The sequence below is a fragment of the Abramis brama genome (genome assembly GCF_963993115.1).
Source record: "Abramis brama genome assembly, chromosome: 17".
NCBI lineage: Eukaryota > Metazoa > Chordata > Actinopteri > Cypriniformes > Leuciscidae > Abramis > Abramis brama.
The window spans coordinates 32,008,158-32,035,375 of record NC_139979.1 but is presented as its reverse complement, the minus strand read 5'-3'; the positions used below and the strand labels follow the sequence as shown (position 1 = coordinate 32,035,375).

At 38.0% G+C, this 27,218-nt stretch overlaps 1 protein-coding gene across 2 annotated transcripts in view; it reads right to left on the bottom strand.

The window, feature by feature from the left end:
* Positions 1-27,218, bottom strand: part of adcy3a (adenylate cyclase 3a) — a 40,256-nt gene that overhangs the window by 10,677 nt on the left and 2,361 nt on the right. The window contains exons 2-12 of one of the 2 annotated variants that reach the window (XM_084089386.1): positions 22,604-22,753; positions 18,694-18,824; positions 18,493-18,604; positions 14,709-14,836; positions 13,469-13,627; positions 7,293-7,458; positions 7,092-7,211; positions 5,091-5,233; positions 3,847-4,008; positions 2,107-2,194; positions 1,109-1,225 (exon numbers count right to left, since the gene is read on the bottom strand). In XM_084089386.1, coding sequence (XP_083945512.1) covers positions 1,109-1,225; positions 2,107-2,194; positions 3,847-4,008; positions 5,091-5,233; positions 7,092-7,211; positions 7,293-7,458; positions 13,469-13,627; positions 14,709-14,836; positions 18,493-18,604; positions 18,694-18,824; positions 22,604-22,753 — 1,476 coding nt within the window. The remainder of the gene's footprint in view (positions 1-1,108; positions 1,226-2,106; positions 2,195-3,846; positions 4,009-5,090; positions 5,234-7,091; positions 7,212-7,292; positions 7,459-13,468; positions 13,628-14,708; positions 14,837-18,492; positions 18,605-18,693; positions 18,825-22,603; positions 22,754-27,218) is intronic. The other variant, XM_084089387.1, reaches the window with a different exon arrangement.

The following is a 27,218-nucleotide window of genomic DNA, read 5'->3' as shown; positions in this document are numbered from 1 at the left end:
TTGATTTTAATACTTTATAGATGGAAACATAATTCAGTATAGGGCTTGACATTAGCTGTTTTGCTCACCAGCCACTGTGGCTAGTGTTTTTCCAAAGTTACTCGGCACTGGCCACAATTTTGACATTGATACCATAGGGAAAAACTGCAATATAGATATTTTTAATATTATCTCATAATTTGGCATCAGGTTTATTAGGCTGCTGTCACTTTAAGACCTGACGCACGGATCCATTATACTGTTACACATGCGTTTTCTTTCTCAACTGTTTATGTTCACTTAAAGCATAACTGACTGTGTTCACGTGAATACTCGCCAATACCAGTATTTTGACATTATTTTGTGTGTATTTGACTGTTTAAACACAATAAGAATAAAAAGCAAAATAGAACTCAATTTAATCCTGAGAGGCGGCTTTATGTACGCACACTTTGGGTGTGAGCACAACATCTGCGGGAATCCGTAACATTATGCACAATACACACAATCCCACAAAGAAATTCAAGCCTGTAACACCAACAATTCATCTGGAGCAAAAAGAAATGAGTGAGGGGAGGCGAGTTTATGTGTAACTCGCTGTCGGAGAGATGAGAGAGCGAGAAAGCAGCTGGTATCGTGTATCTATTCTGCAGGAAATGTTTCAGATATTTCAGTATTGATATGTATTGAAAAATCTAGATTTGTGACAACACTACATTGCACTTAGTTTATTATTTCAGATGCCATTTTAAGAGACTACAATAAAAAAATGTATATATTATATATAAAATTCAACCCGACAAGTGTCTAGTAGGAGTGACTGCGTTACACACACCACTGCTGAAATACACACACATTTGGCAGGTTGGCGGGTGTTAATGTGTCAAGCCCTGTATGGAAACAATTCATGGATGGATGGAAACATAGTTCATGGATGGATGGATGGATACAAAATACACAGACAGACAGACAGATATATAGATATATAGATAGATAGATGGATGGATGGATGGATAGATAGATAGACAGATATATAGATAGACAGATATATAGATAGATAGACAGACAGACAGACAGACAGACAGATAGATAGATAGATATTTCTTTAATTCATTCACTTGTTTCTTACCATATCCACTATGTCGGCCATTGTGACTATGAAAATGGCTGCCATGGCCCAAGTGTTGCGAGCCCAGCGCGTGTGATCAATCCAAGTGGAGAACGACACCAATCTCTTTGGAAAAACCTGAAAGCAAGACGAAAAAGCAACTTACACTCAGGAATCCACACGCTAACATCCAGTCATAGGAAATGGTTTTAACCTTGTACGCACATGACCTGTTATCACAGTAAGTGACCAGTAAAGTCAATTGAAAGGCCTGTGATCTAATCACAGTGTGTGTGCGTTTACTTCAGCCCTGGGGTGGCTGGATGAACAGTGTTTGTGGAAACAATTGATTTAATCCACAACAACATGATTTTTAAAATCAATACATTTATATGTCCTTGTTGCCTAGTGGATGCGTGTGTGACCGCCTCTCCTTTCAAAATCACATTATCTCTGCGCTCGCTGAACCTGTGTGTGTATGTGTGGCTGCGGGGGAATCAATACTGGTAACTATATGTTGACCTAACTAATGAGGATGAATCAAATATACTGGTGCATGCTGGACCAATAACTGGAAGAGGATGAGCCTCAGCAACAGCATTTCACTCATGTAACCCGTCACATTAATATTACATAAGAAGTCGACTTAGATTATTTTGTGAAAAAAGGTTTAGCGCTTCAAAACGTTTACCGATACAGCTGATGGAAATGCCGGAAAGTGTCGACTTTTTTTTCTTTTTTTCCGTTTAACTTTAACGCAGCTCATTGATGTAATGAATACATGTTGTTACCAAATGATTAGGATATACAGAACATTTAGCATTGGTGCATGTAGATTCAGAGTTTGCTTCATCTGAGGTCCTGCGCTCATTGAAGTAATGAACACATGTTAATCAGGTCCAAAATGTTAGTAATGAGATGCATTTGAGATTGTTGACATCAACTTTTTAACTCGTGACATATGTTTGAGTGACAGCTGTGTGTGATTGGTTAATGGAGGTGTTAGAGCAGTAACTCACCCGTGGGAAAATGGCTGCCAGCGAACAGATAGTAAGAATAAGCAGCAAGACTTCTCCCACGGCCAGGGTCACGTAGTTTGCGACCAACCTGTGCAGAGCAAAAATAGATAGACGGGGGAAAATGAAAGAAAGACATGAGAACATCACAGAACACACAGTAATACAGCAATGAAAAAACACAGTGGCATCACACTGGACCAATGCATTTCAAACCCTTGTGGAAAAGTTTGCTTAATGTGCGCTTATTCTGTACTTTAAATCTGAAAAGTAGGACACTTAAGTGTACTTAAATGAGCACACTTTCATGAATATGTTTCTTAAACTTAGGCAGCTCCAGTAGTAATGAACAGATTTATCTTTAACTCTGTCATGGGAACTATGTATAAACCTTAATTAAACAATTAAATAATCCATTCAAAAGGAATTTATATCTGTATGATGCCACACTGGAGCAGCGCAGTTTGGAAAATGAATGAATGGATGATTCAGCTGCGGCGCCATCTTCTGGTCAGACGCGGGAATTCATTCGGCACGATCCTCACAGTGCATTATGGGTATTCTCTAGCCGTTGAGCGGTTGAACACTCGTTATTGCAGTGCATTGTGGGATAGAATGAGTGCACTTGGCAATGTCCACTATGGTTTCGGACACCCCTACAAATGTCTATCCCTTCTAATAGTGCCCTATTTAAGGATATAGGGGACTAATTTCATTAGTTGTCATGGTTTCTACTCCACACCTGTTTCCTGTTCTGTTGATGTTCTTCCCTCTGTGTATTTAAGCCCTCAGTTCTCCTCAGTTCATGTTCTTGTGATAATTCATGTTCATTCGTTCCTAGTGTTTATTAAAACTGTTATCTTCATTCATTCTGCGTTATGCATCTCTCTTATTGGATTACTACAAGCAAGTACACTTTAGATTATGTGTTTAATAATCTGTAATGTGCTTTAAAGATGTACACTTATTTTGATGCGACGACTAACATACTAAATCAAATGTAAAGTACTTGATTACAATGTAATATAGTGTGTTGTTTAACATTACACTTCAAGTTAATATATTTTAAATTTACTAAATTGCAACTTCATCATTCCAAATGTGTAATTACAAATATAGTTAAATACAAGACATACAAGTTTCATTAGAAATGACATTAAAGTCTATTTTAGTTTACTATAAATGCTTGTCAGTACATTCATTTTTGCGAATACCATATTTTTAAAGACAATATAAATAATTCTAAAATTACATACAGTATATAAGTTTTACTTAAGTGAGTCACAAAAGTACTCTTGAGTTCAACTAATTGCATTTAATATACATTTAAACTCATCATATAATGCATTTTAATTATAATAATAAAATAAATACAATAAATACAATAGGTGTCTAAAAACGTTCAGTTCGCACTTAAGTATAAAGTCTTAAAATATATTATTTCCACAATAAGTGCTCTTGTTAAAACTATGCTAAAGTGTCCTTCTTTTTCACAAGGGTCCGCACAGATGAATTAGAATCAAATCAAAATCCGAATCTAATTGAATCAGGAAATCCGTATGATTCCCAGCCTTAAATGAAGATGGATATTTCAAAGCCAGAGACAAAGGGGAACGCTAAGTAGCAACAGGACCTTATTTTTAGAGCAATAAACAGATGCTATAATAACTGTAAATAGATTATGGCTGGCCTCGGTTGACCTTTGGCAGTGTTTGTGTGGTGATTTGTTAATATTTAACTGACCAGGGGTCAATGAGGGCCTCCATGACCGCAGTGAAGAGCAACACGACACACGAGCAGCTGAAAGCGGCTCCACTCTGCTTCTCCTTCTCCACCGAAAAACGCGTTTCCAGCTCCGGGTCAGTGAAGCGCAGAGACAGACGATTAGTGTACTTCCCTTTCAGCCTGAAGAGCGCACACACACACACACACACACACACACAACACGACCATTGTGATGTAGTGTAGTAATGTAGAAACATATAATGGAGTGTATTTCAAATCTTAAAAGTATATTTTTAAAACATTGTATTTGCAGATAATATAATATTAATTAAATGTAAGGCCATGAATGTAAAAGAGAGTACACATCTGTGAGTCATGACTACACTTTTTCATTATATTCTTTTGAAGTCTACTATTTCTAGAATATGTTCTCTTTTTAAAAGTATGCTAATTAAAGAAAGCTCCATCGACACTGATTTATGGATGCTGTAATCGATTACGCCCGGTGTATTTCTACTGTAAATGCCTTCCTGTAACCACTCTGCTGTCGACGAACCCAAAGCATCACTCTACTATTACATTCAGTGCAAACTCTATTATCTGACATAACGTCTTTCTGCTCTGTAGGAACACACAGACACACGCACACACACACGCACACACACACACGCACACGCACACACACACACACACACACACACACACACACACACACACACACAGACACACTCAAACGCACAGACACACACTCACGAACACACACACACACTCGCATACACACATGCACACTCTCTCTCTCACACACCACACACGCGCACACACACACACACACAGATACACACACACGCACGCACACACACACAAAGACACATGAACAGACACACACTCAGACAGACACACTCAAACTCACAGACACACACTCACGAAAACACACATACACACACGCACACTCTCTCTCACACCCACCACACACGTGCACACACACACACAGACACAGACACACTCACACAGACACATGAACAGACACACACTCACACAGACACTTACATACACACAGGCACACTCTCTCTCTCTCACACACACACACACACACACACACACACACACACACACACACACACACACACACACACACACACACACACACACACTCACACAGACACATGAACAGACACACACTCAGACAGACACACTCAAACGCATAGACACACTCACGAACAGACACTCACACACACACACCGTCGCTCACACACTCTACGTACGCTTGTACGGTCTCTCTCTCCAGCAGAGCTTCATTGAGGAGTTTATTGAGCTCCTGCTCATTCTCCTGAGCGTCGATCACTCTCTCGGCCAGATCACGCAGACGTAACCGACGCCGCGGGTTTGGGAACGAGGGGTTCACCACCTGCGATCACACACACACACACATGAGATATGCATGCTTATCCAAAACCATTATCATGACAAAAACAGAAAAATCCAAGTGCAAACAATTTTCAGCATGGCAATATCGTTAAATGAAACAATGCATCCCTATAGATCCTTTCACACTAATTATGAAAATTCATATTTCATATTACAATGATTTGCAATTTTATTTTATTTATTTTTTTTGCAGACACTGAAGAACATTTTGGACCAATACAAATTTTACTTTTGGCAAATGTGTCTAAAATGATCATGCTAATACATACACATTCTTTAAAACCAATAAGTCAACTAGTTGTTCAGGCAAGTCAGCCGTTAGTTGATTATTTTCAAATGAGTAAAATCCTGTCTTTCACTTTATTTTAAGGTGTCTTTGTTAGTGTAATTTCACATTTAGGTACTGAGTAATAGTAATTAACTACATGTACTTCTTATAGGGTTGGGGTTTGGTTTATGGTTAGCATGTAATTATGGATCATTTATAGTTACACACATACAGACACCTAGCAACTTGTTTATTATAGCTAAAACATGTTTTAACATTATTACTAATGCATTTGTTCATGAATTACATTTTTTGATGTAAAATCATTTGAGATTTTAATCCATAATTATTTTAACAATAAAAAACAAATACATCACATCAACTTTTGAAGGAAAAAGTTTAAAAGGTGATTCTAGTCATGGAATTAGACAGGGCTTCGATTAGTCACCTAGTTCTCTGGGCAATTCAACAAGTAGTCGATCAGTTTTGCACATCCCTACTGCCAAAGACGGAACTATATAAAGTAAAATCCCACTATATCCGTTTTCTTCCTGAATCATAAAAAAAAAAAAAAAAAAAAAACATTTTATGGAAATATAGCACTGTTCAAAAGTTGGGGGCCAGTAAGATTTTTTTGAATGTAGTGTATTTTGCTAATATATAACTTTAAAAAATTATATTTATTAATTTATTATTTATTTTGTTTATAAACTGTATCTTATTTTATTTTATGTATTTATTCTTTAAATATTGTTTAATTAAACAATTTAAAAGAACTGTTGTCTATTAAATCGGAATTTTCAGCATCATTACTCCATTTGATGCTCAAGAAACATTTCTGATTATTATCAATGTTTCATATTTTTGTGGAATTTTTTTTTTTTAGGACTCTTTGATGAACCGAAAGTTCAAAATAACATTAATAACATATACGCCTAAACTGAGCACATTCTTTTTTGTGCACATTTTTAGAATTTAGAATTTCCATACAGCGTTCCCAAAATTATCAAAAACAAAATAGGTGGATGGAAACATACAGTCAAACCAGATATAATTTTTTATATTTTTTTACTAGTGGGTGCAGGACACTATAGTTAATGTATGTAAGTGAGGAGAGCAAAATAAAGTAAACTGTGACATATTATACCCAAAAAGTCTTCATACAGTGACTACCAGTAAAATTAATACAAATTTGGAACCAAAAATGATTCAGACACTTTGACCTGACTATATTTTGCTGAAGTGTTTTTTCTTTAATTGCTAATGCTCTTTTTACACACAGACTGAACAAAATGAAGCATTGCTTGGTAATTGGTTGAGCTAAACTGGTATTATCTAATTGTGTAGTTAAATTTAACAGCTGACAGATATTCAACATAATTCATGTGTGAGACAGTCTAACAGAAGGACGGACAAAACCAGAGAAATATCAACTGATCTGATAACTCAGAGTTCCTGTCATATTTTATGACCATCTTCTAAACTCTAGCGAGTAAACTGTGATATTGTGAGAAATGTTGAAGGTGTCTGAATAAGTTCTGGTTTGACTGTACATGGAGTGTGTGAATACCCGTGTGTCCAGCTCCTCTGGATCCTCCGGTGTGGTGCAAGCCGTGTGGACGCTCCCATTACATTCCTTGGTGTTGATGAGTAGTGGAGAATTCCCGTTCGATGACGTCACCGAAAGCTTCTGGAGAAAACACAGTTGAGGGCGTGAGAATGAGAGACACACACAGAGATGGAAATGACAGTAAGAGGAAATGACACCCACGACTCCATTGATGCCGTTCTTGCCCACGGGGCCCTTGGGCACCAGCACCAGGTGTGTTTCAATGCCCCTCTCCTTCAGGTATTCACAGCGGTCTCCTCCATTCCCTGGCTCCACATCAAACTCCCCGTGCAGACACTCCAGGGTATTCTGGGAGATGTGCACTCGCCTACAAGACACACATCTGAGTTCAAGCATAACCTGTTTTCTGAGTCCGTTACTGCCAGTTCTTTTGCTGATTACACAACACTTACAGTTCATCTGTTGAAAACTCACGAACCACCCGCAAACCACCTTCACCTAGTCTTGTCTGTGCTGGTTTAGTGCTGAGCTGGAAGCATTTCCATTAAGTATATGTGACCCTGGATCACAAAACCAGTCTCGAGTCGCACGGGTATATTTGTGGCAATAGCCAACAATACATTGTATGGGTCAAAATTATCGATTTTTCTTTTATGCCAAAAATCATTAGGATATTAAGTAAAGATCACGTTCCATGAGGATATTTAGTAAATTTCCTACCGTAAATATATAAAACATTTATTTTTGTGAGTGAATGCAGTACAATCGCCAACATAAATGAACAACTTTAAAGGGGATTTTCTCAATGTTTTGATTTTTTTTGCACCCTCAGATTCCAGATTTTCTAATAGTTGTATCTCGACCAAATATTGTCCTATCATAACAAACCACACATCAATGGAAAGCTCTTGTATTCAGCTTTCAGATGATGTATAAATCTCATGTGACTGGTTTTGTGGTCCACAATATGCCCTTGTGAAGAATAAGTACGCTTTAGCATACATATTAGTAACTATTTGGAAAAATACACAGAAATAATAAGAGACTTTAAAAGAATATACTTGTAATGTAATGTTTGTAAATGTTATTAAATATAATTAGCTGAACTTATGAGTGCTTGTTTGGCTCACTGAGGTAGGACTAGTACATCTTTATATGTAATTTCATAATTATTGTCTACGAAATATGGTTAAAGAGAACTGCTGAATGCACTGACAAGCATTTATGGGAAACTAAAATTTACTTTAAAGGGCACCTATTATGACTCTTTTCACAAGATGTAAAATAAGTCTCTGATGTCCCCAGAGTGTGTGTGTGAAGTTTTAGCTCAAAATACACAACAGATCATTTTTACAGCATGTTTAAATTGTCATTTTTTGGGGCTCAGAAAAACGCGCTGTTTTAGTGTGTGCCCTTTAAATGCAAATGAACTGCTGCTGCCGGCCCAGGGGGCGGAGCCTCACGAGCTCGCGCTCAGAGCCAGGACAATCTCATCTGATAATATCAGAACAGAAACTCTCAGTTGCGGTGTTCATTTCGACTCGGAGTCGGACAATAATGCCCACAGAGCCAGAGAATATATGCTGTATGGAGATTGAACAGGTATAGTTTAGTTTAATTATGGTTATAACTTATTTGTCATCTGCTTTTATCCACTATTAATACAAGCCTGCTGTAGCAAACCCCGTTCGAATGATGACCAAAATATACTGATAAGTTCAGTGAAGTTTATTGTTCATCACACAAAAGATGAAGCGTTAGTTTTACTCCAGAGAATCTCTGTAAGAGCTGAATAAACACAGTATAAGAAGTGAGCATTAAAGTTATCCATAAACTCTCTCTCGCTCCCTTTCATTATCAACAACATACACAGCGAAGTACACAAAACACTCATTACAACTAACAGTAAACAAATATATACACACCTTTTCAGTGGGTGCTAAATAAACTGGTAAACCTTATATCCGTAAAATGACTCGAAGAGCTGTGATAAAGAGCGCGCTCTCACTTTCATTTCTGCCGAGTAACGTTAGCCCTGTCGCTCTGGAGACCGTAAGCTGGATCACAAACAGTACAGATCCATCCTCGAATAACAACGAGAGTAAATGAAGACTGCTATGTTCATTCTTACATCCAACAACAAAACACCTCAATCGCTTAGGAGACATTCTTGTCTACAGCTGCTCAAGCGTCGAACAATGGCGGACTGTGTCCAGCTCACTCAGGGCGGGTCTAGGCTCAAACTGCAGTGTCAATCAACAGTCGTGGGCGGGGCCTGTGCAAAGTGACGTCACATTGCACCGAATCTGAGAGCAGCTTGTTCTGAGACAGTGCTTATGATTTATGGGGATTATAAAAAAAGCACTGGGTGGATTTTTATCATTATAGGGTGGTTGTGTACACACACTGCCAACACACATTTATGTTCAAACACCATGTAAAAGTGAATTTTGCATAATAGGTCCCCTTTAAAGGTAGGATTTTTATAAAAAACTTTTTTTCAAATTTGTTTCAACTGTCTTTATATACCAATACATAATTAAAATGTAAGTGCTCTGAAAAAGAGAGTATAAAAATCGAGTGACTGTAGACCTTTTAATCTGCAATAAACACAGCTCATTATTTCCATCCGGGACGAAACAATTGATTGGTTTGGGCGACTGTCACTCACTCTCGCAACCATGGCAACCACCCCTGTTGCTAGATCTGCCCATATGCGCGCGCACCCGTTTGATTTGAGGGGAGTGCAAGAGAGGCGCGGAACCTACGAAGAGTAAAATTATGGCAGAGAAAGAGCATTCAAAACTCAAAGCACCTGCATATGCAGTCAGCGAAGGCAAACAAGGCAAAAACTACTTCCTCGGACCCTGGTTGCCCACACTCTTGAACGACCTCCTCTGCTTCGCCCTCGACCCCGGACCTGTCCTCGAACCGACGATGCGGTACTTGTCTCCGGAGTGTAACGTTAGTCCTCATCAGAGTCAACAATGTTTTCATCATGTAAACTCTTACATGCAAAACACCGTATATGTTATGACTCTTACACGAAATTCACCTTCAGCACAGTTTAACTGATGGTAATGGAAAAACGTGTATCAATGCAACCTGTTTTTAGCTTTGCCTTATGAATATAGCTCGTTACCTATAGCCTAAATATAGCTCGTTACCGAATCAAACAAAATATATTTTAAACTTTACCAGTATCGATATGCTAGCTTGATAGTGAGTACTAAAAGCCATCTTATTTGTTTATATTTATAGTGATAAAGTTTATTACATGTGATTCTGACATGATGTCACTGCATGCACTGCGCTCCTTCCTCTCCACTTGTCTCAGGTAAATAAATGCGTCTTCCTGAGCCTGAGCGTTTGGCGTCGCGCGTTCATGTGTTTTGGGGGCGTGGCTTTGGAAGGAGCCCAGAAGGGAGGGGGTGGGAGTGAATGGAAATAATTAGTTGTGTTTACAACAGTCGTGAGAGGTCTACAGACACTCGATTTTTATACTCTCTTTTTCAGAGTACTTACATTTTAATTATGTATTGGTAATAAAGACAGTTTAAACAAATTTGGAATGTTTTTTTTTTAGAAAAATCCTACCTACCCTGCCTTTAAAGTCATTTCTATTGAAACCTGTATGTCATGTATTCAAATATATTTGTAATTACACATTTGTAATGATGAAGTTTTAATTTAGTGCACTTAAAATATATCTAATATCAAATAACAGTATTTATAGTATAGTATGTTACATGTGCTTTAGTATGTTAGTCAACATCAACATAAGTGTACTTCTTTGAAGCATGACAAAATATTACTAAAACATAATGATTTAAAATATACTCTAAATTTAACATTATTACTAGTCATATAAGTGTACTCCCTTTAAATACACTTAAGAGGCCTTTTATTTCATTAATATGTGCAGATTGTAAAAAAAAAAAAAATACTTAAGATATGCAGTACACTACAAGTGCACATTAAATACAATTAAGCGCACTTCTTTTTCACAAGGGTGGGTCTCATTGGTATTGTGTATTGTTGACGACGGATAAGGGTCTAATAATCTGGCATATATCCAGATGTGTCTATCCATGGCTGTCCGCTCATGTTTGGTTTGCAGTGTGTGGGTGTAATTCAGTTCGGGAGGAGTAAAGTTTAACTTGAACAACCAGATGCATTTACACTTGTCTGAGTCATTTTTGCAGTGACTGATCTGCCATCTGTCTTCTCTGTGTCTCAGAGGGCATTCACACTGGATACACACATGAATGAACAGCTGCATGATATATAATCAATCAATCAATTATAGGCTGTGATTTAATTAAGTAAATAATATACGTGCTACCGTTTTCAGAGTGAAGGGCGTCATTTACACGTGTGTAGTTCATGATACAGTGTCTGCAATTTAATATAACTCTGAAATAATAATAATTATTAATAAGATTTGATTGTGATAATTATTAAATGTATTAAACAAAATAAGAAATATATTGTAATAATAACCTTGTGCTGTAAAATATTCATCAAATAAATTTTGTTTTACTGTAAAATTACAATATTTTTTATGTCTAAATTTCTTCATTTTCAAGCGGTATACCATCAAGCTTTTATTTTAATGGATTACCAGCAAATAAATAAATGCGCTGTAGGTTTCAGAGTGAAAGCACTATGTTCATTTACACGCGCATTTGAAAATTAGGAAATAAAGACATAAAAATATTGAAATTTTACAGTAAAATAAAACTGATTTGATTTTTTTTTTTTACGGCACAAGGTTATTATTACAATATATTTCTTATTTTGTTTACCACATTTAATAATAATCACAATAAAATTATAAAAACTATTATTTTAGAGTTATATTGAATTGGTCAGAAACGGTGTGAATGTGGCCTATGAAAACTGAAGTGGAAAGAGATTTTTTATTAACTTATTTATCTTGAATTTATGGTTTGTGTTGGTTCTTGTAAAGAGTATAACAATTTTTTTTAAATATATATTCACTCCCAAACAAGTGCTGACAATCGATTAAAAAAATATATTAATTAATAGCACGACATTAAAGTTTTTGATATATTTTTATATTGTAATACTTTCACACTGAATCTCCAAAATGATGTAGAAACAACATAAAGAGGGTTTTAAATATTTGTTTTACTAAGCACTATGAATGAAGTATCAGTCTTACCAATACTGATATTGATGTCTCTATTAAATGGATTTTCCCCTACAATTTTAGCCACTAATTATAGCCATTCAACATTACAGTAAAATTCAAAGCTACCGATTTGAACATTAAATAGGCTTAAAAAATATAAAAACTTTTTTAATTTAAGATAATTTAAAACAATCTTCACATAAACCTATTGTAATAAATGTCACATTTAGCTGTGCCTTTAATATCAGGGCTCAACGCTAAGGTTTTTTTCTACTGGCCCTGCTAAAATGCACAATAAAATTCTTTGACCCATGTAACCCCTTGTAAACAGTGCTTTAAGATTTTCAGGTAACAGGTAAATATATAGAAATTGAGTAATCAAACACTGCACCCTGAATAAACTATAAATTGAATTAATCCTTGTTAAAGCTACAAAAGTTATTAAGTCAAGAGCAGTGAGTGTTTTTCTCTTTGTCTTTTGTTCTTTGATTAACATTAATGATGGTTTAATATTCTTATCACGCTTGAATGGTTTAATAGCACTTGAATGAATGATAGCACAATCATATACTGTAGTGCAGCCAAAGAATTACAAAAAAAAAAAAAAAAAAAAAACGGATGCTGCGTTAATTGTGTTAAATATCTTTAACGTGTTTAACTAAAAAAAAAAAAAAATCGCAAAAATGACCAGCCCTGATAATCATTATTAATTATTTCTAAATAGAGCTATTAATGGCATCTGGGGGAAATTCATACCATGCCAAAATTGTTGTCCGGCCTTGGAAAATGTACATCAAATATTATTAAAAATGTGTTAAAGATTTTGTAAGCATATTGCAAAGTCGATTGTTTTAATTTGTGACAATAACGAAATGAAACATGTCAAATTGTGCAGACATAATTTTTGGCCAGGCTGTCATAAAAAGAAAATATGAAAACAAGAGGGAACCAACGAAATATTAATAACTGATTATGTTTTACATTGTCACTGTATGCTTTTTCCTGTGAGCTTTTTGTTTTGTTCGTCCCTCACATTTAAAATATTGTTTCCCTCATATTTTGATGGTTTAATCACTTTTGGCCACTACTGTACATTGCAGAAAAACAAATTATTATTTTTCCGATATCGTGCAGCCCTACAGTAAAAACGTATGAAATGGCCAAATCTAGTGAACTAACCCTAGCATTCTGAACCAAATGAAAAGGTGCAGGTCTTTACCCTGGTATTCCTCCTGCCTCCATCTTGTTGGCCACCGTCACGTCAGTAGACCACACATCATACTGCCAGCGCTTCTGTCCGAGCACCCCGCCCAAGACTGTCCCAGAATGCACCCCGACACGCATGTCCACATCGGTTTGCGTCTTCTCTCGGACATATCTGAAATCCAGATGAATGTGTCAAACCTTGTCATATTCAAGCATGCCCAACTTAATCTATTTATAAATAATTGTTATGAACCAGTCACTAACTTCCATGAACAATCCTGATGACAGTTCACGAATTAAATGATTATGCACAGGGCTGCCAACTTTTGAGTTTAGCTTGGAGTGAGATTTTCTTTTGGTGGGGTATGCAAAACAAATATTGCATCACAATAAGTGTAATTGTGATTGTCAAAACATTTGGTAACTAAATAGAATTTTATGAAGTTTAGTGACAACATGTTACAATGTTTACATTGTACAATGACTAGTAGGATACAGTTTATTATTGCTTGACAAAAATTTCAAGATTTCAATTCCATTCTTGTGATTTGATTCCGATTTTGATTCAATATTGACTAATTTGGATACATGTTTATTTTAAATTTTATTTAAAAAAAAAATCTCACCTAATGCTGTAAACATAGAGGGCCCAATCTGCTGGTATTATTAAAGGTTAAAAATAACAAATTAAATTAAATATAATGCTGTTTTTGTTATAATAACAATTATTTAATGACATAAGTAAAAATATAATAAATATGTAATATAGTGCTCAGCAAAATCTCCTCTCTAGCTATTTTTTCTATTCAATTAACATGCTATGGTCATTAAATGGCTTTCCTGAGGTAAATGTAACGTTATGTGACATAATTGTCCTCCTGCTGTTATATTGACCTCTTTCCATGGTTGAAAAACACTAATTGGTCGATATTATGTATACTTTCGGTAAGTTGTACTGCATCTTTAAATAAAAAAGTAACAGATGATCGGTTCACGTGCACTTGAACTGAGGCGCTCAGCGATCTGTCACGTCACATTTACAAGCGCCAAACGTATTTTTGTCTGAATTTCGTAATAAAATTGACGGAATCTAAGAGCTGAGAATTAGTTTAATATTAAAAGTACCTCTTTGCTCCGCAATTTTTCTGTGCGTGAGAAAATGGATGTGTGGCGTGAGAGCGTGTGAAAAGTGTCAATTGCGTGAGTCTCACGCTCAATGTGTGAGAGTTGGCAGCCCTGTATGCATCACTTACGAAATGGCCTCAACCATAGCCAAGCCCATCATGATGGAGCAGGCCGCATGGTCATCACGGTAATCTGGAAGGCCACAAATACAGTAATAGCAGTCGCCGAGAATCTTGATCCTCAACTGGTGGTATTTCTGATGAGGAAAGAAAGTACAGCACCTTTAGATTTATTCAGGCTTTACTGGTCCAAAAAATGATCAGCCAATAGCCGATAAAGCGTCACTAGAGTGCAACAGTGTACGGCCACTTTTTCAGCTGCCTAGGTTATGGGAGTTTTTATCATGATTGTCCTATTGTTCCTGCTGTTTGTCTTTCTGTGATTAGTTCATGTTTTCTTTGGGTGCGTCTCAATCAGCTCCCTAGTTTCCTAGGTGGTGAATGCATATCGTGTACATGAATTCGGGCACTGGTTAGGACAGCAAGGATTACTGCTACATTATGATAAATGACAGAAACCATAGTAACAAACAGGCTTGGGATGAACTAATGAAGGAGGAGTGGCTAGAAACTGAACACAATGAACATAGAGGAAGTCCAAACACAAACAGAAACGTGACACATATACAGTACGTGCAACATTTCAGCCCTGTTTAAATTATAAATGTTAGCTTTTTATGTTTATTGCCTGTCTAGTGTTGTATGTTTATGCTGAAATATAATAAAATAATGGTTTGTATTTTAAAAAAACATCTATTGTGTGACATTATGTGTAATGAGTTGGCTCACATGACTTATGTTTCGCGCTTCAGAACTTCCATTTAGGGAACATAGTGAGCATCGACGCTCCCTGGTTTTCACAGTGCATTGTGGGTCTTTTTAGCGAGCGAATGTTTCAGTGCACTGGTAGGATTTTGCGCTCGAGGAACCCTAATCAGTGCCCTGACTACTGAACTAGATAGCATATTAAGACGCACCCATTGTTTCTATCACTCTCTTGTTTGTTTCCATAGTTACCCTCGTTAGTTACCATAGCTACTCATTTCCCACACCTGTTAGCTTGTGAATTTCTACCCCGAGTTTCTCTTTATCTTTATCTGGTAGTGTTGGGAGAAACAAAGCTTTTCAAAAAAAATAAAAAATGTATACGTGCTCCAAATCACTGGTTCAAAACAAATTCATTGCAAAGGTTTCGAAGCTTCACGAAGCGTTTTTTTAAAGCGTCCATCACTATTGTCTAGTGATTTCCTCTATGGATGTTACATGCGTTTGTTTTAGTCCTGTTTCTCCTGTGTTTGGAATATCCTGTTTTCTGCCTGGATTTACTTTTCTTGTTTTGTTTAAATAAACGTGTGTATTGCACTTGGATCCGACACTCCCTCGTTTCAACAGCCCCGTCACAGAACACCAGACTATATGGATCCAGCAGTAAGATGAATCCGGCTCCGTGAAGGCACACGTACACTTGAGGACCACACTAGAGACTTCTTGGACATTGCTTATCTGACTGACCTCCTGGACTTTGCCCTCATTGATTTCTATTTACATTGACTAAATAACCATTTTCAACCAATACTTCTCTGTGATGGTCCTCGAGGGTTGCTGTGTGAGTTGTTGGAGTACGTCCTTCAGTTGAAAGGTTCCCCCTTTCACCATGGGGGAGGTGGAGGATCCGGTGGTCCCAACGCTTCCAAATCTGGTGGTCCCAAGTCCGGGGGTCTCAGCGCTTCCAAGTCCGGTGGTCTCAGCGCTTCCAAGTCCGGTGGTCTCAGCGCTTCCAAGTTTGTGGCCCCAAGTCCGGTGGTCTCAGCGCTTCCAAGTTCGGTGGTCCCAAGTCTGGTGGTCTCAGCGCTTCCAAGTTTGTGGCCCCAAGTCCGGTGGTCTCAGCGCTTCCAAGTTCGGTGGTCCCAAGTCCGGTGGTCTCAGCGCTTCCAAGTCCGGTGGTCTCAGCGCATCCAAGTCCGGTGGTCTCAGCACTTCCAAGTCCGGTGGTCTCAGCGCATCCAAGTTCATGGTCCCAAGTCCGATGGTCTCAGCGCTTCCAAGTCCGGTGGTCTCAGCGCATCCAAGTCCGGTGGTCTCAGCACTTCCAAGTCCGGTGGTCTCAGCGCATCCAAGTTCATGGTCCCAAGTCCGGTGGTCTCAGCGCTTCCAAGTCCGGTGGTCTCAGCGCTTCCAGGTCCGGTGGTCTCAGCGCTTCCAAGTCCGGTGGTCTCAGCACTTCCAAGTCCGGTGGTCTCAGCGCTTCCATGTCCGGTGGTCTCAGCGCATCCAAGTCCGGTGGTCTCAGCGCTTCCATGTCCGGTGGTCTCAGCGCTTCCAAGTTCGTGGTCCCAAGTCCGGTGGTCTCAGCGCTTCCAAGTCCGGTGGTCTCAGCGCTTCCAAGTTTGTGGCCCCAAGTCCGGTGGTCTCAGCGCTTCCAAGTTCGGTGGTCCCAACCACCGGACTTGGTCTCAGCGCTTCCAAGTCCGGTGGTCTCAGCGCTTCCAAGTCCGGTGGTCTCAGCGCATCCAAGTCCGGTGGTCTCAGCACTTCCAAGTCCGGTGGTCTCAGCACTTCCAAGTCCGGTGGTCTCAGCGCATCCAAGTTCATGGTCCCAAGTCCGGTGGTCTCAGCGCTTCCAAGTCCGGTGGTCTCAGCGCTTCCAGGTCCGGTGGTCTCAGCGCTTCCAAGTCCGGTGGTCTCAGCGCTTCCAAGTCCGGTGGTCTCAGCACTTCCAAGTCCGGTGGTCTCAGCGCTTCCATGTCCGGTGGTCTCAGCGCTTCCAAGTCCGGTGGTCTCAGCGCTTCCCTGTCCGGTGGTCTCAGCGCTTCCAAGTTCGTGGTCCCAAGTCCGGTGGTCTCAGCGCTTCCAAGTCCGGTGGTCTCAGCGCATCCAAGTTCGTGGTCCCAAGTCCGGTGGTCTCAGCGCATCCAAGTTCGGTGGTCCCAAGTCCGGTGGTCTCAGCGCATCCAAGTTCGGTGGTCCCAAGTCTGGTGGTCTCAGCGAATCCAAGTTCGGTGGTCCCAAGTCCGGTGGTCTCAGCGCATCCAAGTTCGTGGTCCCAAGTCCGGTGGTCTCAGCGCATCCAAGTTCGTGGTCCCAAGTCCGGTGGTCTCAGCGCATCCAAGTTCGGTGGTCCCAAGTCCGGTGGTCTCAGCGAATCCAAGTTCGGTGGTCCCAAGTCCGGTGGTCTCAGCGCATCCAAGTTCAGTGGTCCCAAGTCCGGGGGTCTCAGCACTTTCAAACCCGACCACTACAGCTCTTCCTGGGGCAGCTGCGTCTCCTCCTGAACCCTCTGCCTGCCCTGTCACGGCCACAGAGGCTGTCTATGATCATCTGTCCGGCCAGTTACGGCCATGGAGGCCGCTTTTGGACTCTCTGTGTCCCTTATTGTGGCCGTTTAAACCATCCCTGAACTCTCTGTGCTACCTGTTTCTGTGATCTTATCTGAACTCTCTGGGCTTTTTCTCTCTGTCCTTCCAGAGCCACTGTGGTCTTCAGCCCCATCTGCTTCACAACGGTGGTCTCCAAAATAAATCTCGTTATATTATAAATGCCTTTTGATAAATTGAATGTGTCCTTGCTGAATAAAAGTATTAATTAAAACAAATCTTACAAACCCCAAACTTGACTAAACTATGTCATGTCTTCAGGATTTGTATTGGCATTTAACATTTGTTTTAGACAAAGTTGAAATCAGTCTGTAGATGCCATAAAATCAGGTAATCTATGGAGATTACCTGATAAACTCTACTGTTGCACTCTATATGAAAAGGTTAAAATCCGTGAACACCAAAAATTATTTAATCTTAAACGTATATTGAATAAACGTATATTGAAAAAAGCATGCATACAGATAACAGTAACTCACAGCTGCTAGCTTGTCGAAACGGGCAAACAATTCGTTAAGCAACTTAACCAATTCCTGCGCACTACAGGACGAGGACAGCTGTGTGAAGCCCACGATGTCTGCGAACAGAATACTGCAACAGAAATACAGTAAAAGGCTCCTTTTAGAAACAATCTGCATCAAGCTTTGCCCTCATTTACTGAAAAGCTGCAACAAACTCACCTGACATTCTCATGCCGATACATGTACATCGTGTTGAACTGCTGCATCTCTTTCTGACTGGCTTCTTTCTTCATGTCCTGAAGCATCTCGTCTGCGATGTGCTTGGGCAAGATGGACAGCAGGAGACGCTCCTGTACGAGAAAGAACATCGACTGATTATACGAACATAACTGTCTTGTGCATTTGTTACTGTACATGCGCATCTGCACACTGGATACACACAAGTTCTGCACCTTTGCATGTTTGTTTGCTAAATACTCATTCTGCAATTTTCTTTCTTAAAAAAAACAATTCTTCTAAAAAGACTGTTTGGGCCAGTTACATTGTCCCAGGCCCTGTAAGATCATCTTAGGGTAACGTATGTAACTCCAGTTCCCTAAGAAGGGAACGAGATGCTGCGTCAGAATAGAGTTCCTTCGAAAGGGAACAGCATTTTAGAATGATTTCTGAAGGATCATGTGACACTGAAGACTGGAGTAATGATGCTACAAATTCAGCTTTGCATCATTTGAATAAATTACATTTTAAAATATATTCAAATAGAAAACTGCTATTTTAAATTGTATTAATATTTAACAATATTACTGATTTTACTGTATTTTCTATCAAATAAATGCAGTCTTGGTGAGCATAAAACATTTAGCAATCTTACCAACCCCAAACTGTTTCAATCAAACTGTATATGTGCTAAAAATCAAGCGTAGCATCAGTTCTGGCAGGTCACGTTAGTCAAGCTCGCATCAGCTAACCCTCAGCTGATCCACGTCTACCTATAGGAATACAACGCCTATCACTGTATACATATATAAGCTCCTTCAGTATTATCAGCAGATATCGCGTTTCTCAGGAGCGGATTACCCTCCTCCCTCCCCAGCTCCACCTCTCGTCAGTCAGGATGGCGTTCTGATTCCCCCTGAATCAGACTAAAATTCTCTAACAATGTTGTACATTAAAATTAATTAATGATATCTACAATACATTCATGTTGGTTTATTGCTCGTAATTCTGAGGAAAACAAAATCAGAATTGTGAGATAAAAACTCAAAATTATCTTTTTAATTGGTTTATTCTGTGGCGAAAACAAACTTCCATACTAAGAAGTGTTCTTTTACATTTGATTTCACAAATCATTTGTATTTATTTGTGCTATTGCTAATTTACCATATACTTGTCAGTCTAGTTTATTAGTTAGTCGTTCTTTAGGCTGCTGATTTTTATTCATGGTATTCAGCTGCAACAGAATGTTTGGCAAAAAGACAGAATAAATACGTTCAAAATCTAGCCTAAATGTTAGTTTGACTTCTTTTTTTACCATGTTGGAATCGAAACTGGGAATTGATAAGACTTGTAATCCATTAGCAGAATTGGAATCGCTAAAATTCAAACAATGTATAAACAGACATGGACTAAAAGCCACAAAACCTTATTTTGATTGCATCAAAAAAGCGCCAAACCTACATATACGTTCAAAGCTAAAGGAAATGCAGATGAAACTTGAGGTGGAAAAACACACACAAAAAAATATGAAAAGGTACATGTCAAATATGTTCCTTGACCAGGAACCGATACACCAGATGGCAACCTGTTAACACGTCCACTCACAGAAGGGGATTTCAGTCCCAAACATGTTTCACAACTGATCACAACGAGTGGCTTTGCTTTGACTCCAGTCCACCCCGAGGCATCGACGTGATGCGACTCTGACACGACAAGCAGGACAACGCAGAGCCCTTTCGCGCACACACACACACCCACACCCACCCACACACTGCCGCTCTCCTCCAACACATTCTACCACTCCTACACACACACACACACATGAATAGAGGAGGCAGCTGACACCATATCAGGTCAGTATAATCACCCGAGAGTGTGACAATAAAAGAAGATAAAGGTTGGAAGGGATCAAGAGGAGGGAGTCGCTAGTGTGATTACAGCTGACACTGTCTCAGGAGGTTGGTCGCCATGGTAACCCGCTGTAGCCGGATGCTCCTTGATTGGCTTGCAGACCCCGTATCCCAGCAGCCCCTGCTTCTCCATTAGTATTCAGGGAGTTTCTCCTCATATGCTTCTTATCGGCCTGTTTTGCACTCTCTCTCTCTCTCTCTCTCACATATACGCACCTATTTTCCTTCTCAACTTTCTGCTAATAGGAAGTGTTTGCTCTGTAAGTGATGAACTGACTGCTGAATCTGTACACACATACATGAAGCAATTTTCTGCCCACACAAAAACTGGAAAAATCCAGTATGACATCACACAGTTGCAGCCAATCAGAACATGTCACATGCTTATGCTGCCATCACGTGCAATCCGAAATTTCCTACTTCCCACTTCTGAAGTCGTGATTACGCACTCGTTACGCACTCGTCGCATTCAAGTGCTTCGATGTCAGAAAGAACAGAAAACCATGGAGGACACCAGGTTTATTCTTGCCAATTAATTGGGAAAATCATATTAAAGCCAAAATGATAATTAGCGAATATTTGGCAAACATCGACCACAGTCTCTATACTCAGCTTGGTCACGATTCTGGAATTTCGGTCAAATACAGGCTATTTTTGCTGTGTATAATACATACAATACACTTCAAATGATTGTTCATGTAAATATGCACTACTTTAACAAGACAAGGCGATGTATCGGTTGTGGAAAAAACGGGGTAAAAAAGCAGTCACAGCCACAATCGTTCTTCCCTCCGCCATGTTTAAAGTTTGAGGGAACTTGGGTATCAATATTATCCTCAAACTTCCCAGTGGTAAACACGACTTGAGAGGGCGTTCATCCAACTTTTAATTAGGAAACTTGTATTTACGATAATTCCGATAGCATGTGAAGGCAGCATTAATTAACATACAGTTTGTTAGGGTGGAATTTTAGGCCAATGAGATTTCACAGTGGGCGGGGCTACATAGCATGACATCACCAGGTGATCAACAAAATCAAGTTATTACGTTTTTATACGAAAATACGATAAAAACATTTTTTCATTGAGTACAATAAAAAGTCCGTTCACAAATTTATTATCATTGTTTGTTGAATTATCACTGTCAAAATCGAGTAATTTCAATAGCAATCCGCGCAATCAGGAAGCGTGAAAGATTTCCCCATGCAGATTTCACAACAGGTTCAAGTTTGTCATGCAAATTCGCTGCATCCAGCAACAAAAAGACAGAATAAATATGTTTAATATCTAAATGTTAGTTTGACCTAATTTTGAAACTGGGAATTGATAAGAATTGTAATCAATAAGCAGAATTGTAATTGGAATCGCTAAAATTCAAACAATGTATAAACAGACATGGACTAAAAGCCACAAAACCTTATTTTGATTGCTTCAAAAAAAGCGCCAAACCTACATATACGTTCAAAGCTAAAGGAAATGCAAATGAAACTTGAGGTGGAAAAACACACACAAAAAAATATGAAAAGGTACAATATGTTCCTTGACCAGGAACCGATACACCAGATGGCAACCTGTTAACACGTCCACTCACAGAAGGGGATTTCAGTCCCAAACATGTTTCACAACTGATCACAACGAGTGGCTTTGCTTTGACTCCAGTCCACCCCGAGGCATCGACGTGATGCGACTCTGTAACAGGTTCAAGTTTCTCGTGCACATTCGCTGCATTGACCAGCACAAAGAATGTGGTGTGAAGAACCTTCATACACCGCTACACTACAGATACAATACCTTTATCCTTGTGAAATATCTCCGAACTTTTGCTAACGAGACCGAATCATAAGACCAGGAATAGGGCTGCATGATTAATTGAAATAAAACTGAATTTGTGCTGTTGCAAATAAGCAAAACAGGAAATGCTGCTGATCTCATCAGATGAGCATCTCTAGCTCAGCACAAGAACATTCCCACGCTCATCTCGGTTTTGTGTTGTTTCTCTCTCACCTGCTGCTGACTTTGCTCCTCCAGGTTGAGCTTCACCTCCAGCGACTGCCGGGCCTCCAGAAAGGCCTTGCGGTGTTTGCGGTCGGCCATGTAATACGACATGACGCCCACTGTGATGGCACATAAGTAGATCACAATGTTGGCCAGCAGCTGCAAGACAGAACAGCACAATCATGACACGCACCCAGTGCTCTTACACAACCCTTCTTGACTTAGAGTCTAAGCTGTATTATATAAACTATATATTTACGCATATGGCCAAACATTTGGAAAAATTAAGATAGTCTGAAGATATTTGATCAAAATATGTAACTGTTTTCTACTGTAATATATTTTAAATGTAATTTATTCCTGTGATCAAAGCTGAATTTTCAGCATCATTACTCCTCAGTGTCACATGATCCTTCAGAAATCATTCTAATATGATGATTTGATGCTCAAGAAACATTTATGATTATTATCAATGTTGAAAACAGTTATTTCAAATACTGACTGCCAGTTTATATGATTTAGAAAACATAAATAATTGACATGAAAACAATAAAGAAAGTGATTGAAATTACTGTCAAGAACTAAGTTAATTACAGTTAACTACCTTGATGTATAAATATTTTAAAATGTAAAATAACAAAATAATTTTTTTTCACCTTCCAGTAACAAAAAAACACACACACACACACACACACACACACACACACACACACACACACACACACACACACACACACACACAGAGAGAGAGAAAAACAAGCACATGATATCCCAAAATAGGCATTATTTTTTACTTCTGACACACACACACACACACACAGAGAGAGAGAGAAAAACAAACAAACACATGATGTCCCAAAATATGCATTTTTTTTTACTTTTGACACACACACACACACACACAAACAGAGAAAAACAAACAAACACATGATGTCCCAAAATATGCATTATGTTTTAGTTTTGATTTTAGGGTGAAATGACCCAGACATTTTGTGAGATTCACTCTATTACAGAAGGACCTGCACTGCACAATAATGCCACTATGAAGCGTTGATCTTCATGTTTTTGCTCTGTAATGTATTCTAATAAACTGCTTTCTGTGTTCCGTCTCTCGGGGGTGCAGTCCTGCTGAGTAAGAGGAGCTCAGCATCTCGACTGGACACCTGCCGGCCCTTCTGGCCCTTCGACCATCTTACGACTGCAGTGCCACAGGCTGACAGCATCACACCACGCTCATATCAAGTACAACAATCACAAATATATTTATGATGCATCACCTGAATGCACACTCATATTTCATCCAAAAATCTAAATTCTATTATTATATTGCATCAAAAATTAAAGACCAGATGTTTTGGCTTTGTAACATTATTGTGTTCATGACAAGATAAATGTAGGGCAGTACAACATGCCACCATGATGATGTTTAGATGCTTTACAATTTAAATAATATATTACAATGAAAAGAAGTCCAGTATTTTTCTTCAGCTAACTAAACTTATCTAAATTTATATATATATATATATATATATATGTATATCTACTTCATCTCTAGGTCGCTGGTTAAAAGATAAAAGTAAAAGATCCATAAAGGGGTTTTCGCAGCCATTTTTGGTTCCCTAATATGTATTTTGTGTTATTTATTTAATGCATGATGTTTTTATGTATATTGTTTACGGGACTCTACGTGGCCTCGTTAATTTCCCCTTGGGGACAAATAAAGTGTTTTGAAATAAATAAATAAAAATATTGGTCCCACTTTATATTAAGTGGCTTTAAGTACTATGTAGTTACATGTACTTACATTGAAATTAATAATTTGATACAATGTACTTATTGTGTAACTACATGTTTTTACATTGTACTTACATTTAAAAAATTCCTGCATGTAATTACAGCTGTAATTAATTTATGTAATTACATTTGTAATTACACAGTTGACCCACCCCTTACACCTTAACCCTACCCAATCCACCTCACCTGTCCCTAACCTTACCCGTATCACACCTCAATAGCAGCAAAAGTGTTTTACAATACAACATGAACACAATAAGTACATTGTACTTATTTTTTGATGTAAGTACATAGCACTTAACGCCACTTAATATAAAGTGGGACCAAAATATTAATTTGAATTTGAAATTAAAGAGCCTTTCAGTGATCAGTTCTTAAAAGAACCAGGTTTTTCCTCATTGTGACGAACATTTTAATAATCTAAATTCTAAACAATAATTTTCTACTATAACAAATCTTTTGTGGAATGGGAAGTTTCCATAGATGTTAAAGGTTTTTCATGGAACCATCAATGTCAATAAAGAACCTTTTTTTAAGAGTGTACTGTATGGTAGCTACTATATGGGGATTTTCGCATGTGAGATCCAATGATTTATAAAGTAAAAATCGAATTCAATATAATTCTGAATCTTTAATTCAGTATTTCTTCACATATCATCTAAATAATCTATTTTAGTAAACAAAATGTAACACATTTCAAATTGTAATGAAATCATTTCCTAAATAATTAGTACCATAAAAGACAAAAACTATTCTATCGAGAAATTAGTATTATGCATTAAATCCTAAATTTGATCAAATCGGTTTTAATATCTATAACACTTTACAATAAGGTTCCATTGGTAAACATTATTAACTACATTAGCTAACATGACCTAACAATGATAATACTTCTAAAGCATTTGATCATTTTAGTTAATGTTAATTTCAACATTTACTAATACATTATTAAAATCAATATTAAAAAGTTAATATTGTTAATATTATTTAGTGGACCAAAGCTAACAGAAACTATAATGAGAAGTTGTATTTGTCATTCGACATTAACAAAGATGAATAAATGCTATAACAAAGGAATTGCTCTTTTTACTTTATGTTAGTTAACATTATGGGACATTATCCTATCTATGAACTAGCACGTCTTTAACAAACATTGGCAGGTGGATTTGTAACTCAGTCTGAGAAAATGTTTGTTATACAGTAAGTACCAGTTATATATATATATATATAAATATACTAAAATGCCTGTGTTTGATAAACATTGTTGTCACTGACACTGAGTCTTTGACTTTCTCAGGTTTTAACACCAGATGAATCAGACTTTGATCAGAATCCTCAGAAGGAGCTGTGCTTCATCTACTACACCCTTCAAAATAAAGGTTCCCGACGGGGGTTTTCACAGCAATGCCATAGAAGAACCATTTTGGGTTTCCCAAAGAATCGTTCAGTGAACGCATGTTTACGCATGAAGAACATTTGAAAAATCTAAAGAACTTTTAAAGAACAATAAGGTGATGTACAGTAGTTACATTGTACTTACACACATACGTACTGAGTAATATTAATGTACTTACTATAGAGTTATGGTTAGGGTTAGTTACTTGTAATTATGCTTAATTTACTGTTCTTACTATAGTAAGTACATGTAGTAACGTGTAACTACATCACCTTAAAATAAAGTGTCCCTTTTTTCCAATATAAAGAAAATTTTGTGGAATGAAACGATTCCATGGATGTTAAAGGTTCTTCATGGAACCACTGATCCCAAGAAAATGTATTTTTTATAGTGTAGAAGAAAAATTTCAGGTCCCACAAAGAACCTTTCAGTGAATATTTCTTAAAAGGAAAAGAACTCCATAGATGTTAAAGGTATCAATGCCAGTAAAGGAACTTTATTTAGTGTAGTGGAAAAAGGTTATTTAGAATCTGTGTGGACTTCACACTAAGAAAAAAAAAAATGGTTCTGTTCACTGAAAGGTACACTGATCCCAAGAAAAATTATTTTTAAGAGTGTAGAAGAACAACTGTGGCGCCCACAAATAACCTTTCAGCGCATATTTCTTAAAAGGAAAAAATCCATGGATGGTGTTGAAACTTTATTAAGTGTAGTGGAAAAAGGGTTTTTAGAGACTTTGTGGACTTCACACTTAAAAAAAAGGTTATTTAAATTGTACTGTCGACAAAAAAGGTTCTTCTATAGCATCACAGTTAAAACCTCCTTTTTAAGAGAGTATAAAGAGTCTTTTGCGGAATGGAAAGATTCCATGAATGTTGAAGGTTCTTCGCGGAACCATTGATCCCAAAAAAAAAAGTATTTTTGGTGTCGAACCTTTATTAAGTATAGTGGAAAAGGGTTTTTTTTAGAGACTTTGTGGACTTTTGTTTTAAAAAAAAATGGTTCTTTAAATTGTACTGTGGACTCAAAGGTTATTTGGGGAACCAAAAATGGTTCTTCTATGGCATCACTGTAAAAACCTTTTGTGGAATGGAAAGATTCCATGGATGTTAAAGGTTCTTCACGGAACCATCGATTCCAATAAAAAAAATTGAGAGTGTAGAGGAACAATTGTGGTGCCCACAAAGCGTTTCTTAAAAGAAAAAATTCCATGGATGGTGTCGAAACTTCATTTAGTGTAGTGGAAAAAGGTTTTTTAGAGACTTTGTGGACTTCTTTAAATTGTACTGTTGACTCAAAGGTTCTTTGGGTAACCAAAAATGGTTCTTCTACGGCATCACTGTGAAAACCTCCTTTTTAAGAGAGTATAAAGAATCTTTTCACGGAATGGAAAGATTCCATGGATGTTAAAGGTTCTTCGCGGAACCATTGATC